Below are 17,670 nucleotides of genomic sequence, written 5' to 3' on the forward strand. Positions count from 1 at the left end.
AGCTCATTAAACGGAAAACATGGCCTGGTAGCCGGGAAAGCACTCTCATGGCGGAGGTTGCCTGGAAAATGTGCGGCTCTTTGTGCAGTTATTGCCCTGATTAAAGACCTTTTACATCAGCAAAGTTAGCGGCTGTAAACTGCTGAATTAATCATACAAGGCAATCAACTTTTGGTTAAAACTTTATTATACAACATCACAAATTGCAAAAGAAAATTGTAAATCATGTTTAAAGTAGAAATAAGAATAAATAGTGAACATTTAATCAACAAGCTACAGAGAAATTGAGTAAGAACTATTCATTTGTGAATGTGAATGCATCTAAGAGGACATCAGGCGCACTGAGGAAGCATTTTGCTTCAGTTTAGGTTTCAGTCTTTGAAGTGTGTTGTGAAGGTCTGAACATGTTCAGACGAAAGGCAGGTTCATCTTGCAGTCCAAAATTTCCCAAATCTTGTAAAAAATGAAAACAAACATGTCACTTCTTGGGCCTCTCCAGGATGTTCAGAAACTTCCCCCTGGTCATTTCCCGGGCTGGAAAACAAAAAGATATAAAAATCAAATGCAACATAAACACGGGATTTCAACACACATTAAGACTTGAACTGAGAAAAATTATTAACGCTTTTTGCACAGTAAACGATCAAAAATAACAGAGAAATGACATTTCTTGGTAAACCAGACCAGGACTGGAATTTCTGATTTAAGTGTTTATGAAATATAAAATCATTAATCGCAGATACTTTTTCGGGTGAAAAATGCCCAAACTTTAATGTCTCTATTCTATCAATATGGCAGTGATCATCAACTGGCAGCCCAGTGGCTTTCAGACCCCCAAAGCTCCCCATCTAGCCCTCAAAAGATGATTAAGTTAAGAAAAGGAGGAGAAAAGATTTTGTGTTTTTAGAGTATCTTTTGTCTTTAAATCCCTACAGCCACTAAATCAACCCCCAAATGACCAAGACTGCAACAGTTTTATCAGGAATGACTTCATGTTTGATCCATTTTTCCATGAAATCAGTCAGCTATTATTCACTTCAGGCTCATGTGATGTTCCTGCCTTTTTGGAGAAGGATGTTTAAAATCATAACAGGCTGGCTAGAAAACAGAGATAGGATAAGAACATGTCGTAAAAGTTACTACTAAAATTTAAGAACTCTCACTGGTAAAAATCAGACTTTTTAAGACTTTTTATGGCCTTAAATTTCAAATGTGCAATTCAAGACTATTAAAGACTTTTCATGTATCTGCATGAACCCTGTAAACAGTTGGATGTTTTAAGGGATTATGATCACAATAAAATGCTTAAGAGACAACAAAAAGACTTATATCCTTCCAACAATCCATAATAACTTGTTGGAATAAGAACAAAAAGTCTTCCTCACTACGTGCCTGCAGCTCTAAGCACTTCAGAGGTGTTGTTTAGCAATGCAAAGCATGTATTTAATATCTGCAGTGTCACACAGGGAGGTAATTTATACAAACATCTGTTCATTCAGGACATGGAAAACAACATTAAATGGAGACTAGCTACCTTGTGATCTGCCTGATTGCTATCACAGTGTAGTGAGGTGAAAGTACTCAATGTTGTGCATGCATCAGAGTGTTTGTATGTATGAAGTACAGCGAGATGAGACACCAAATGTCTCTATTAACCTCAACACATGACTATGGAGGAGGGACATTTATGAAATAAGTGACAAATATCTAGAAATAAGAATAATGGAAACTCTTTGGATGCAAAAGAGCAATATTCATCTTGGAAGTAATGGGCAAAACAGGAAATCGTATTATTCAAAGAAGCCATTAAGGTCAGTGGTTTTCAACCTACATCAGGAAATGCTAGATAAATCAAGGCCAGAGCTGCTGAATAGGGTACAATATTTGCACTTTTTTTTTTTTTTTTAGGATTTTTGCTACTATTCCTTTTAAGCTGAAACCTAACAAAAACTTGATCCTATGGCAATGTAAAAGCAGGCTTTTTGTTTTGAAAAACATGATACAATAAAAAAATGCATCCAAGTAACTGGCAAAAGCTGTCTGGTCTGGATCCATTTAAGTGAGTGTCAGCAATGGCCCTCTAACAGAGCTATACTCAAGGGGCTGCAGTTATTGCAGAGGCTTTTCTATCAAGAACAAACACTTTCATCAGCATGGAGACAGTTGGGACTTTGCTGCAGCATCAGGAACCCTGGAGAACCTTCATCCAGGTACGATAATTACTCTTGTTTGAGAAGAGACATTCAGGCTCCCTGCTTCACTGCAGCTTTTATGATTTGCAGAGATCTCCACAGCAGCTCCATTCAGTCTCTAACTGAACTTATACATCGTACAAATACAACACTGCAGAGAAGCCCTGAGGGGACTGATTTCAAACAGGCCTTGAGCAGAAAGTTACCACTTTCATCACATCTGTGGTTTCATTGTGATGAGGATGGTGGCTGTGACGAGGCCCCGCCTCCCCCCTGCCCACAGTGGCTAATGAAAAAAGCCGGACCAGTTAGTAATTTAGATGAGTTGCCCGGTGTGGAATGATAATGGTGCATCTGGGCGTTGGGGGCCACGTCACCTTGAGGTGTCCCTCATTAGGTTAAAGATGATACTAATTGAAGTGGGAAGGATTCATTTTGCATTTTGCTGTCTCTTCAAATCACCCTAAACAAAGTCATCAGGGGACCCCTGGACTTGCAAAGGGTTCTTTAGATTGAAATCAAGCCATCAAAATTAGGCGGAGGGAAAGCAATTACATTGAGATGACCCTGGCACTGCAGGTACTGTGATGTCACCCTCTTATCAGGAAGGATTACACCAGGAAAGGTAAAGAAGAGCGGTTAATATTTGGGATTTTAATGCCTCCCTCTCTCTCTCCCTGGTTATCACTTTTTCTATCTTTTAATGAGCCCAAACTGTAAAAGAGATCAGTGAAGGCTGTGCCACTCCTCCCGAGACCTCTCGCCCCAGTGAGCGTCTCATTAATTAAGGTTCTCTTCAGCTTCCCCCGACTCAGAGAGAAATATCATTCATATCATCACATTAAAGACCCCATTAAACATAAATCAGAGCTCCATTTATGATGTGTGGCTCTCTTTTTATAACAAGGAAATATGGGGGAAAGTGTTGTGATTGGCAAGGTGAAGGTGGGCTGGATGCCAGTGATGAGGTAACCTAAAACATCAGTACATGAACAACAAATAAATGAAGGGTTTCGATAAAATTGAACCCCATAAAGGCATACAAGTCATTTTTCTCAATGCTTAATTTTTTGATACCACATGTTTTGAAAGGATACAGTCTTCCTTGTTTTACTGATCATTAGTGTTAGAAAGCAATCCTAATAGCACGAATAGTGCAGTATTAGACAGTGTGCATGCGTTTTCTTAGTGTTTGATATTAAATACAAGGACATGTTTGTACTTTTATATTTTTGTTGCCATTGTATCAAACTAACTATGGATATTTTTTGATTAATATATCACAATCATATCAAAGTTTAAAAATCTATGACTGTGACAACCCAGTGGGACTTCTTACATAATATGGAAAGGTATGGTATTCCTGGTAAGACTAGGATTAGATCCATCCTATAGTTCCACTAAGCTTGAGTTCTAGTCTATTTCTATCCATTTGTTTTGGGCATATCTGGGCATTCCCTCACAAAATGCTGCAAATTTCAGAAAAAAAAAAATCAACATTCAAATAAAGGCTGACAACATTAATGCATGTATTGCAATTAATTAAGATCCATTGTAAGTGCATTTATATTTTTTAATGCTTATCATCCCTTTCAGCACATGTGAAAGTGGTCAAGCCATTGCAGCATCTCCCTGCAGTCACAGTGATGTTAACTCAGTACACCACTGCTTCTTAATGTCTCATTTCACAAAACTCTCAGACAGCTCAGTGGAAAAGTCAAAAGTCATCTGGCCTGTGTGATATCAAGCATTTACCTTTTAACTGTTCACTTTTTAAGGCCTGAGCAACGGGTAGTGCAAGGACCCAATTGTATTTGCAAGGATGACCATAACAACAGATTTGCCATTATTGCATGGACTTTAGAGGCCCTGAACATATCCCGATTTGTAGGAAACTTTGCAGGTGTATCTGGTCTTGTGAAAAATTGGATAACTCATATGTGTGTAAAGCAGCCATTCAGAACTGCCTCAACATTTCCCCCTAACAGTTTTCAAAGTTAAAGCCCCCTCCTTTGACGTTGCTGTAGATTCATGAAATTTTGTGGCCTAACGCAACTTTTGGAGATCTACAAAAAAAGCCTCTTGGGCCAACACTTTCTGTCCAGGAAAATCCGCAATTTTTAGTAACTGAACCAAAAAAAAAAGGCTAATTTTGGTTATTTCTAGGGGTCATAGCTGGATTCACTCATCCTAGGGTTTTCATCTGATCTACTTGTACTTTGGCACACAGCTAAATCAGACATGGATGATGAAAAGTTATTAAGGAATTTAGCCTTCCTCAAAGGGTGCGTCTATGGCAAATCCTCAAATTTGCTTGTTTTTGCAAACCAGTAGTTTATAACTCTACTGTGGGTTGTCCAATCTGACTCATACTTTCCAGGTATATTGAGAGTCCATGCCTGCACACATTCATATGGTCATACTCTGTGCAAAAATCTGTTATTTTTCAACAGAGGACATAGTCTCTACATGGCGACAAAGTCAAAAGTCGCTATTTTGTCTCGCCATAAATTTTATAACAGTCATAACTCTGGTATATTCCTGTGTTCAATAACAGTCCCACACAGAACACATTCATATTTGAAATTTTAATCAATTGTGCAGCGCCGCCCTCCTGCAACAGGAAGTGACTACACCTGAATTTTACTTTATGATCCCTACATGGTGAGCCAATCATGCTAAAATTTGCCAAGGCAGTTCCCAAGAAGTTTACCTTATACATATTTGATAGTCAAAGGTCTACGTCAAATGGCATGACCAAGGGAATTTTTGTTTGCCATGAAACAGGAAGCAGAATTTTCAAATTCTTATAACACTTGTAGAGCAATGAAACTTGGCAGAAAAGTTCTCAGTGGCATGCTGTGATGATTAGTACTCATAATGTAGGTGGGGGTGACTTATTGGCTCAGCGTTGTTGGCCCTACAACATTTTGAAAATTCAGCCCCTGCAGCAGGTTTAACCTAGACTTTGTGGACATGTGTATCATGCCATAACTCAAACAGGAAGCACATAGTTTAGAATTTTAGTTAAATGTTAATGTGCTGCCTATTTCTGCAATAGTGTATGAATTTTATCTCAGAGAACCATTCTATCTTGAATAAGGCCTAAAGACGGTTGATTTTTGTTGTGATTATATTACTTGAGTATTGTTACTATCATTATATTTATGTATAATTCACACCTGTAATAAATACATGAAGTTTAGTTTTTCCATTTATCAAATGTCCTCACACTTGTAAAGTCAATGCATCTTCCATGAAAACAGCAGGAGGTATATACATCCAAGTTGAAAACATGATGGTTAGATGTAGTAAAAACATAGAGGTGGTAATAAATTGTTGTCCTGACCTGTGTGTTGTAATTATCGAACCAATGGTACCAAATAGAGATATTTTCAAAAAATGTGTCCAACTTTCTTAAAAAGCTATTTCCCTATTTTCTTCCACCTTATTCCAAAATAAGTAACACCTTCCAAAGTCAATCAGACAGTTTGTAGTATGTACTCACATAGCAGAAGTTAGAAAGCTTTGAAAGCACTCCCCCACACATCCTAGAACACACATACACCCACACAGGCTTTGTCATACAACATGGGAGATCAATACTGATTAGAGAGACTTAGAGATTTGTTTAGTTGATTAGAAAGGTCAATTACTAATTTTGCACTAAGTTAATCAGCATCTTGTTACGACTGCCATCCATACTAAATGACACCTTATGGATCCTGCGCGCCATCTCCATGCCCTGTTGATTTGTTGCTCTCTAATTATCATTTAGCCTGGACTGTCTTCAGATTCCATCACAGTCCGCCCTGCCAGGTCAGTAAACACGGCCGCATCACGCTGTATGTAATCATTTGACCAATGTTTGAAGTTCCTCACTGCAAGCATTTATTTCATCCAAGCAATCTGAATGATTTTATCCATAAATAGATGCAATAAAACAAGACAGATTTGCCTGGTTGTCATGAGAATGAGGAGAGGCCAGCACGGAGCAGATAAAAGAGCAGTCTGCTGAAGGCTCCTGTGTCTCTTCTCCATCAGCACAGTAATCCTCTGGCTGTAGATTTGAGCCTGATTACTGCTGCTAAGGTACATGGCAACAATGGAGATTAACCTATATCTGGAAACAGCTAAATATGCCCCAAGGCTATTTAAAATGTAGTCATTTTTCTCTAAATGAAACAGAAAGGACTCTACAATTGAAATGTTTCTGTGATTTTCTGCTCTGCACTGACACACCAGTTTCATTTGTTAAATCCCTGGAGGATCTAATGTAAATGTGCTGGTGTAACATCTCACTCTCCCCTCGTTTATGGTGACTGATCTGGGTGTCATTGTCACAGCCCACTCCCAGCCCCCCACCATGATTCCCCCGAGTATAAAATGAGAGTAATCATCACTTTGCCCCCCTGATAACACCCCCCTGCCTCTCTCGATGGCACACTCCCTGAGAGCGACTGGACCCCTGTTAGCTCCAAAGACAGATGACCACCTGGGTTAACTGGAGTCCTGGACCCCCGCCCCAACTGCCCCAATTCACTTTCATTAAGAGTAAAGAGGACTTATCTGACCCTCTCTGCCCATCGCCACGCGCTGCTCCGCTATTACGGCCTGTAAGCTTTATTTAATGGATTTAACATCCTCTTTCACCGCCCTCCTCTCAGGGGACGAGGGAGACACTGAGGAGATGAAGCACACAAGCCAAGAAACACTTGAAGGCACACGCACAGCCCTCCCTCCTTCTAGCAACACATACACATGACGCTCATGTTTGTGTTCAAAATTCAATTACCCACTTATTGATACTTCACAGGGATATTTAAGATGCAGACACGAGCTGTGATTTCCCAGGGGAGCCACTGGTTCCTCTTTATGTCCCAACCGAGAGGGCCCACCCCTCCTCCTCCCCCTCCTCCTTCTCCTCCAATGCATTTTCGCCTGGCTGACACACATACTCACACACCAAAACAAACACATCTGCACCTTCCAACCCCTGCCCCAGCCTGCGCCTGTTCAAGAGGTGTCCTTATTAATAGGCAATCAGTCAAAAATCATTCATTAAAAAGCCTAAAAGGTTTTACACCCGCGCTATGATTAGCTGGGAAAGAAAATCCAATGAATTCCTAATGCCTTTATGGAAATGAGGTGTCATTTCCGATCTGCTCAGGGAGGCGGCAGGCTGGCAGAACTGAGGAGTGGTGTGTTAATGTGTGTGTGTTAAAGCTCTGGCTGCCTCTGCTTTCACACAGCTCCGACACTGATCCTGCTCAAGATATGGACAGGCTCTACCAGATACGGCTGCAACCTGCAACACAGGACGACTCATGTTACAAAAATCTGTGCAGAACTGCTAAAAACTTCCCATCAATAGAGACAAGCAACTGCAGCACAATGCATTAGGTTGATGAAAATTTTAAAGCCAAAACCTCCGGAATCCTTGTTCCACTTTCCATACTGGGGGGAAAGTGTAACCTTCAGATAGGCGCACAACAGCGCTGTCATCCATCACAACTATTAGCAAACAGAGGACAGACGCAGAAGAGTAGTAGAGGTGAGGAGGAGGAGGGTGGTAGCGTCAGTGGTGGGGAGATATCCCCTGTTCTTCATTCAGCGGCTGTCAGCTCAGGCACTTCATAACGGCCCGCCCCGCGGTCAGCCCGCCTGATGGATTGATGGAGGCACATTAGCACCAGTGGAGCCCACTGAATGCAATCATATTCAGCAGCAGCACGCATCTAATAGGCCGGAGATTGATCCTAAGGGTGAGGAGGAGGAGGTGGAGGTGAATGCAGGGCCCATTAGGAGCTGTCAGGGAAGGGTGACCTTCAGTCTCACCTTCAACGGGGGTCGGCCTAGGTCTAGATTAGGTGGCATCACAGCAGGATAGAGACGCTGTGTGGTGAGACAACAGGTGGTCCTACACCCACTAAACTATAAGAAATTTAGTTATTACAAAGATATCAAAGTTTTCATGACTGTAATGTGATTGTGCAATCTGCATTCTTCTTTAATTTCAGTGGTTTACATGTTAGAGGCTCATTCTTTGTAACGCATTTTATTGTTTCAATAAATCCATGACCTTGGATTCCTTTTCTATTAACCTCATAAAACCCTGCATGGTTATATGAGGACATCACATGTTGGCTTTCTGACAAAATAGTAATGAATTCTGCTATAAGAATCTGTAAGATAATTTTTCAGAATTTCCTTTGAAGTTTAAGTTATTTGCTTAGAATGTTGGAGGAATTTGTTTTCAAATATTTTAGGAATTTTCAAGACGTTTTGGGGGGATATGTTTGTTTTATTTTGTGTGTATGATTTAAAGTTTTGGAGGGATTCGCTTTGAAATCATTTTTCGATTTCTATGTAAAATTGGAGGATTTGTAAATATTTAGGAATTTCATTGGAAATTTGGGGTAACTGAAAATATTTTGAAATTTTTCTAAATGTTCATGGAAATTTTAAAGAATTTATTTAGATTTTTTCATGCATTTTTTTGGTAATTAAATTTGTAAATACTTGGGAAATAGTTAGTTAGGTATTTGCTTAGAAATTTTGGGGGAAATTTTATCTAAATCTGTTGGGTTTCCAGACTGTCTACTTAAACTTATATGAAATAATTTAGGGAAAAACATTATCAAACTTAAAAAATGTTTCATAGAAGTATCACAGAATTTTATTTGTCCTGAAATTTTCAGAGAATTTGGGGGATTTTTACATTTTGGAAAACTAGTAATTTCTCCAAGACCTCCGGGAGTTTAAGTGGAAATATATTTCTGGCCTTAATAAGCTCTTTTAATCCATCATCAGAAAAATGACATCATTTTCAGCATTTTTAAAACATTCTTTTGGAAAACGACTGATTTCAAGTAGAGAAATAATAATTTTGTTTTGTGTTATACTTATCAGTTCCCACTTATGGCAAATACGTGGGAGAAACTGGACTGAAAATGGATTTAAAAAATGAATGAAAAGATGTTCGATGTTGGATTTCCCTGTGTGTATTTAATCTTTAAAGTCCACCAAAAGTCATCCGACTGCTAGGTCCACTAGAAACTCTTCTGGAAATGCTACAAAGGCATTGATAGCGTCACTGGAATGGTGCAATGGCTAACTTTGAGAGGTGAAAAGGAAAAGTCTATTGTTAATAGTTAAAAAAAATATTTCACATTTAGAAACCTGTGCCTCTTCTTTATGTTTACAACAATGCTGGTCTAGAAGGGTTTTATATCCGATAATGTTAATCTGAACTACGCAAAAGAAAAACAACAAGCCAATGTTGGCAAGAATGAATTTACGGTAATATTTCTATCAGGGCTCCAAAATTAATTGCAAATTCATCATTTTTGTGTTATGAGCTTCGCAAAAAACACATAGCCATGTCTTGATTTATCCAAGTATTTTATGCACACAAGAAAGATCTTCTCATTTTGCATTTGTGCATTATTATTGGTATGACATCAGTATTAGCTTATAAAGTCACTTATCAGTATAAGCAGATATGAACATTTCTGTAAATATTTTGATGTATTGGCTGTAAATATAAGCTGTATATACAAGTTTGTGGAGTTTTTTGGCAGGACCAACAGACCTACATTGGCTGAAGTCTTCTAATGACTGTAGTTTGTTTCTTTGTTCATATTTAGCTATTAAGTGTGTTTTAAGGAATGAAGTTTAGGTCTGAACTAAAGTTATACAGGGTAATGCTCATTATTAAATAATGAGACTGTGCTTATAAGGGAAAAAAAACGCGGTTCACAGTCACACCGAGTATTATATAATAAAGGTTGGGTATTCAGGCACAGCTGCTCTAAGTTTCCAATAAGTGAGGTCTTTATTTCGCTGCTAGCTACTGATTGAAGTGTACATGTTTTTGCTTAGGCATTTGAAAACAATTGGCTTAAAAGTTGAGCAACACATTAACTTGAATTTTTTGGTAAAACTGAACAAAACAGCAGCCGAATCTTTTCCTACATGAACTGAGGTGTATGAGGAAAGAACACTGCATGTTGTGTTCACGTGTGTTTGAACAGCACGAAAGATTTAGTGAAGGCAGAGAGGATGTCCAAGACCATGAACGTTCTAGGTGCCCATGAACATCAACCTTTTCTGAAAACATTCAACAAATTAGACAAATAGTTCAAAGTTACTGACGACTCAGTCTAAGAATGACAGCAGAAATGGTCTCCTTTGATAAGAAGACTGTTTGGAAAACTTTGCAAGACAATTTGAGCATGACAAAAGTGTGTGCCAAAGCTGTCCCAAAACTTGTGACCCCTGACCAAACGGATAAATGTAAGTGAATTTGTGGAGACATTTTGAAACAAACAAACAACAAATTGAAACCCCGTATTTTTTAGAAGGTGTGATTACATGGGATGAAACTTGGACGTTCATATTTAGTTAGTTTTCAGTTTACCACATGAATGTGATTCATGAATGTGTGTCATTCAAATCCCTTTCATTATTAGGTAAGTCATCTGAAATTCTAACTTGATTTCTATTATCCTTGCTCTGTCCAACAAATACAGTTAAAGGTATTATTCTGAAGGGCATAATTCTTGAAGAAAAATAACAGACTTTTCACGTTTAAAGACACAAACCAGGAGCATAAAAGAGGGACAATGCTACCTTCTTGTGACTCTTTAGACAACAGTAGACTTTTGACTGGATATTATTGGGATTATTCTCAAGCTAAGGTCCCTCAAAAAGTGTCCAAACACATTTTGAGTAAGAAAAAAATGAAAGCAGCTTTTATGACAAAAACACTTTTTTTTTTTTTTTTAACATTGCGTCCTACATGTAATAGAGTTAAATTGTACTCTGCAGCCTTGAGCCTACAAGTGTGAGCACCATCAGCAGCTCTAACAGTTTGGTGCTCTTTAACTCGGGCCCTCCAGCTCGTCCCAGAGGAACACTCAGCTTTCAATTACCTCCAATAACAGCACTTATCAGAGTCCTCAGCTTTCCCCAGAGACCCCCGGCTTGATGCCCGCGCTCAGCGGCCCACGACAGGGGCATTCATCACTGGGAGGAGTAACAGCTGGGGCCTGAGGAAGAGGCACGCGTCAAAGCCCTCTGGGATCAGACCTGGCCAGCGTCACACAGCTATTACAGGGCGTGTTTAAGGGAGGAGGGTGGAGTGGGTGTTGAGGAGGGTGTGTTACATCTTCTTTTAAAGTATGAGTACGCAACAGTCACTAACTCTAGTAATCAGAGTCCTGGGGAGTGTTGTTCTTTCTGTGTTTGCTCCAGGTTCTTCTCTGTGCTGTGGTAGAGTAGGTGACTTTTCATTGCCTGATTGTGTACTGCCCATTAACCAGCTCCCTCTTTAATGGTCCACATGTTGAAGGGGGAGGGGCAGTAAATCCTGTCCTCTGCCCTCGCTCCGCCGTGCCTCTGCGGAGTCTCGTTTATGGGCACTGAAGAGTGCACAAACATGATGAAAAAGTAGCTGAGATTTACAAGGCCTCCCCTGACAGCCGGGAAAAGGAGAAAATTAAACCAGAGAGCATTAAACAGGCACCCATTACAGGGCTGCTCCGACACCTGTAATAACCATCATTGTGTTCCGTCATCCAGAGGTACATGACATGACTGCAAAGCCTGCAGGCCTGCTGCACCTGTGACAGCTAGCATCCTTATGCCAGCAGATTACATGCATCTCTGGGTTCAGTGAAGTCAGAGATTAGACACTTTTCAGTGTTATTCATCTGTAACATGTGGTTGGTGCAAATGCAACACATACAACATAAGCTATAGATGTTTAATAAGTACGTACTTTTCTCCAGACTTTCATGACTTTGAGTTTCTTGTTTGTACATTACAACAGAAAATGTTTGATTATTCTCATGTCTCCTTCTCTACAGAGAAAGATGTTTCCATAATCAGACTGCAGAACGCCTGAATCTTTTTGGTCTAAATGCAGTGCACTCATTTGAAGCAACTGCAAGCAGGTCATCATGCAACAAATGCTTTTTCATCCTTCTCCATCGGATCACTTCATGCCTCTATGTTTAGACATGTTGACTGAATTTAACTGACCTACAAATAAAATAAATGTGCTGTATTTATCTATTCCATTCCAATAAGAGTGGCACTTCCCCACAATTCTTCATTGCTTGTGTGCCATTTTACCAGAAAAAAATAAATACCCATTTTCTCAGGAAAATATGAGCACTTAGCTACATCTCTCTAATCCACACTCCATAAGGATTATGACAATGGAGGCAGCCGGGAATGGATTAAAAACTAGATTTTGCATCCATCAAAAGCTTGAGCACTTGTTGTGCGGGCTCAATTGGGTGACCCATTGTCTCTTACCTTTTCCAATTCAACAAGATTGACCTAAATCTATTGTTTTAAAGACCTTAGAGTTAACTTGCTTGTGCTGTTTGGAAGGAACAGAGAAGGTGATTTTGAACTGCAAAGTTAATAAATGATGCTTTTGTTTTTGGATAACACACATAAGCCCATGTGCTCTCAGCAGTGTTAGGATTTTTGATGTGAACACTTCCAGGATGCTTTCAAATACACTGGCTTGAAAAAGTAAGGCTGTGAGCACCATCTAGTGGTAGGATGTGACTGATGAATCACAAAGCCTGTTATTGTTGCTTTTATCTTTACCGACCACGTCACTTTAATGACACCTCTCACTGCAGTGAAGTAAAGGGTGTTGACTTTCGGCTGCTATGCTTTTCAGGGAGCCACAAAAATAACAGAATGTAACATAATAGAAATAGCTCTCCCAATCACAGTGAATACAGGAAGTATTCACACCCCCTTCACTTTTTAAATTTTTCTTGTGTTGCATCCTGATGCTACAATAGAGAAAAAAACCATCTCATTAAAATGGAAACAGAATTCAAGATACTGTTGCAAACAATGAAAGATCCCATTAAACCTGTGATTAAAGTATTTACACCCTTTGAAAAAAAAAAAACCCTTGAAATTTAGCCCAGATGCCTCCCATTTCTCTCGATCACTGCTGAGATGTTTCTACACCTTGACTGGAGTCCCTTTATGTTAAATCAAATTGACTGGACATGATTTGGAAAGGCACACGCCTCTCTGTAAAAGACCTCACAGCTGTTTATGCATATCAGAGAAAAAAACAAACCATAAGGTCAAAGGAACTGCCCACAGAGCTCAGAGACAGGACTGTTACAAGGCACAGATCTGAGGAAGGACACAAAAACAGTTCTGCTGCACTAAAGTTTCCCTAGAGCACAGTGGCCTCCATGATTCTCAAATGGAAGAAGTTTGGCACTGATGGGACAAAGTTCCAGAAGGACAACCGTCACTGAGTCATTCTAGGTTGATTTGAACAAGCCACAGGAAATCTTCATCACTGCAATGTCATGATAATTGCAAAGAAAATCACTGTAAAACTCTTGAACAAAGAGTGCTTTGAAGTCTGGCTCATGGATCTCTCTAGCACTTTATACTTGGAGAAGATTTGAGATGTTAGAGAAAACAATCAGGTTCCAACAGACATGGAAGCTGTCCCTTGACTATATCTCATTGGTTTTCAAAGTCTGAGGCAGACCAGGGGGTGCCCAAGGACTTCAGGGGAGGTGCGTAATCATAAACCAGAAGGTGATTTGCTATACTTACTTCTGCTGTCTGTGGGGCAAAATGGACAGATTTATATTTACTACAGAAACTATACTATAGTGTCAAGTCTTAAAGTTTGGATTTTCCTGCATTCGTCCTGATGATGCTCAGCAGCCACAGCGTTTTATTTGCAAAGATGAACAAGCTGATGACAGCACAAGGCTATGCAAACTCTAGGAGCATAGAGCGATAAAGCTCCAAGTGTAGTGACCAAAACCAAGGGAGGTTTTTGACAGGAAGAAGGAAATTTGGTCACTGAAGGTAGCTGAGACATTTAGCTCCATAAACACTAAGACAGCTGCTGCATGTGCAGGTTTTTTGGCACCAAAAGTATGTACTAGGCAAGGCTGAAGGTGGAGGATGAACTGCAGTTATGCAAATCTGCATCAGGTAGTGTTCACACTTTACTCATTACTGGAACTTAATAACTGATTGCCTTAGTAGATGAATGTTTAAAGACATGCACAGACCAAAATATCAAAAAAAAAAAAATCAACAATTTAAAAATGTTTGAAGATGAGACAAAAATGTCAGAAAAAATAGTTGCTTATCTTATTTTTATGGAGGTGGGGTTCAAAGAATAAATTACTTTCTCCTAGGGGAGGCTAACTCTCAGACACTTTGAAAACCCCTGCTTAATCTCTGAAGGGACCCACATGACACCCCAATGCCTTTCAGAATTTCAGCTGAACATTAATTAATGCAGTGATATTCAAATGTAAGTAACCATTTGAGAGGATGACAATAGGAAGTTATCAACAAGAGTACAAAACAGATCACCCTTTTTCTTCATGCATGTAGGATCAGTGTCTGTTCTGTCTTTCTTTGAAAAAAAAAACAACAAAAAACTACAAATTTGTATACTTTTAAAAGGCCAAATTACATTGATCAGGATTGATTTATAAAATTAATAAAAGAGTAAAACATCCAAGGAAGTGAACACTTGTTAAAGCATGGCAAATGCGACATAAGACAGGTATCATTTGTTTTATATATATACCAGATTTGTAAAAGCTACAGGATCCTACACTTTACCAGACTGATAAAAAAATATATATTTCCACACACTGGTATGATTTGGAAATGAAACATGGCCCCATGAAGCCGAGACATACATGAGCATTGTTGATATAAATGTCTTAAATAAATCACAAGATGACCAACACGGCAAACCACAAACTAATAGATTCATTCACCAACAACCAGAGTCTACACTCTCAAAACTCAAAATCCTGCATGGTCAGCCTGTGTGTAACTGAAAGTAAGCGACATCACTTTGTTTCCTTGCTGCTACTGCATTGATTGGTGCCATTTCTCCTGCTGACAAAGCTAAGGCTTAGTTATTTACTTTTTTCTTCATGTTTTTGATCATGCAATTTTACTTTTGCCACATTATGTACATTTTCCATGTCATGATGAATGAACTACTTATAATTGGTGTCATTATCTGCCTTGAAAACAATATCAGTCGACCCCTACAAATACAGTCTGTTTTAAATTGCATTGTATGTTTTGTGTTTATCATACTTACACTCCTCTAATCCCAGCTGGTAAGCGAGGTTCTGAAGTCCTTTGACCTTCTCCATCAGGTTAGCTGTGGTCAAACTGCCCAGCTCTGCAGAACACAGCATAATGACAACTCTTAACAGCTTCACACAGTCACAGCTTCACAGTCCTTCTTCTTAACACCAACTCATGCAGGAAGATGTGGAAATATGACAAATAAGAGCATAATCTGGTGCATTACCTTTCAACATTTCAATGTCTTCACTCTCTAGTTCAGCCATCCACTTGTGGGGTGAATTTGTGATGGTCTGTGAAAAAAACGCAAAAAAGTAAAACAACAAAGCCAATAAAGGGTTTAGAGATCAGACATGTTGATCAAAGTTTAATAAGCATATTTTGAAATAAAAATCAAAGGGATTCATCTTACTCACATTTTTACAAGATGCAGCAAATTCTGCAACTCCTGGTACTATGAGAGCATAATCACAATTATGAAAACACATAATGGTAGGAATTACACACAGTACAGAGAAAGAAGGTAAACTTACACTGCTCTGGCCACAGGTCTGGTGACGCTCTGTCCAACTTCTCAAAACTCAGTAAAGAGGACTCAAAATCATCACCTAGCATGACACACACAAAAAAGACTTTTCATTCACATTTATACAAATATTTCATATTTGCATGTAGTGTGATGGAAGAGTTTAGAAATAACCTAAAGGCGCTTAAAAGATAGTATTCTTGTAAAACATGTGTGAGATCTTTAAATCTCATACAATGCCCATAAAAAGTATACACCCCCTTGGTTTTACCCTTTTATTGATTTTATAAATCAATCATGGTCAAACCTCCTTAATCTCAAAATAAGAATATATTTCTACAGAGTAATGTTAATTAAACAAAAACATGTAATTTAAAATGTAATGTAAAATGTAATTGACTGCATAAATATTCACCCCCTTTAAGTGCCTGACCTATTGAAAAGTGTAAGTCAGGGACTGGACACAAAAAAAATTCCATCACAGCAAACACACCATTCCTACTGTGAAGTACCGTGATGGCAGCATCATACTATGGGGATGCTTCTCAGCACTTCACCCTGGAGGGCTTGTAATAGTGGAGGGTATAATGAATACAAAATACAGGAAAATCCTCAAAGACAACTGTGTTTGTGTCTGCAAGAGAACTAGGGCTTGGGAGAAGAATAATTTTCCAGCAAGACAATGACCAGAAAGCAAACAGCGAAAGCTACATAGAAAATGCCCGATTCCTGTGCAACCTTACAGAGCTTACGCAGTTTAACAAATAATAATGTGTCCAGATGTGCAAGTCTGACTGAGACCTATCCACACAGACTCAGTGCTATGATTGCAGCCAAAGGTGCATCTACTAAACACTGACGTGAAGATGGTGAATAATTATGCAGTCATATATTTTACCTTATATATTTGTTATTTGATATGACTTTGTAGAAATCTATTTTCACTTTGACAATTTTTTGGTCAAAAAAGCCAAATCATGTTGACCTTGAATGATTTACAAAATCAATAAAAGGGTAAAACATCCAAAGGGGTGAATATTGTTATAGGCACTACATGATCCTAGTAATGATGAAGCCACATAAATACATTTTCAGTTCATGTAAAACTGTATGTTTAATTTACATCGTGTATTCAGAGAAACAGGATTCTGTTGTCAAGGAGACTAGGACTGCTTGAACAGAATTAACTGTTTTAAAAAGGTAGACATATTTTATACGCAATTCTTACATTGCCAAGGTAATGGACAACTGTAGATTAATGAAAACATGATGGAAACTTGGTACAATGGCCTATTAACGGTAAAATGCTGAACAAAGACATATTTTAAAGCATAAATAATAATATAGTGTCCGTTAAAAGACTAAAGCCTCTAAACCTCACGACGACGATGTAAACTAAAACACTTTAACTGTATCCTATGTTACACAACGAGGTAAATCAGCCAAAGTGAGACGATAGTTTCGACGTTAGCTGTGTTACAAGCTAACACCACAGACGGTTTTAGCTCTGAGGGTCAGGCTGTTCGATGGGTTCATGTTTGTTATCAACTGTGTTTCCCTGAACACTACACATACACAACACTGTGGCTAGTGAGGCTTTAGCCAACGGTAAAAACATCTCTAACAGTAAAAATAACGCGCTAACAAGTGGACTCTGTTGTTCCGTGATGTTCTTGATAGACAGCAAGAGAGAGGCTCAGGATTTAAGGACCTTAAATTGGACAAATTTACAGTTTTTACACAGCATAGCAGGGAAAGGAATTAGAATTTACCTCCATTTGGAGACGCCATCTTCACAATAAACACGTGACC

General features: G+C 38.9%; 1 protein-coding gene across 1 annotated transcript; it reads right to left on the reverse strand.

Annotated features, from left to right (window-relative positions):
• Positions 1–164: 164 nt before the first annotated feature.
• lin52 (lin-52 DREAM MuvB core complex component) lies at positions 165–17,663 on the reverse strand. Its single transcript, XM_041812943.1, has 6 exons — positions 17,631–17,663; positions 15,866–15,940; positions 15,749–15,786; positions 15,559–15,625; positions 15,343–15,426; positions 165–534 (listed from the first exon to the last, which is right to left on the reverse strand). Exons 1-6 carry the CDS (start codon positions 17,647–17,649, stop codon positions 479–481), a joined length of 339 nt encoding a protein of 112 aa, XP_041668877.1. The 5' UTR covers positions 17,650–17,663; the 3' UTR covers positions 165–478.
• Positions 17,664–17,670: the final 7 nt, after the last annotated feature.

This window comes from Cheilinus undulatus, linkage group 18, assembly GCF_018320785.1.
Source record: "Cheilinus undulatus linkage group 18, ASM1832078v1, whole genome shotgun sequence".
NCBI lineage: Eukaryota > Metazoa > Chordata > Actinopteri > Labriformes > Labridae > Cheilinus > Cheilinus undulatus.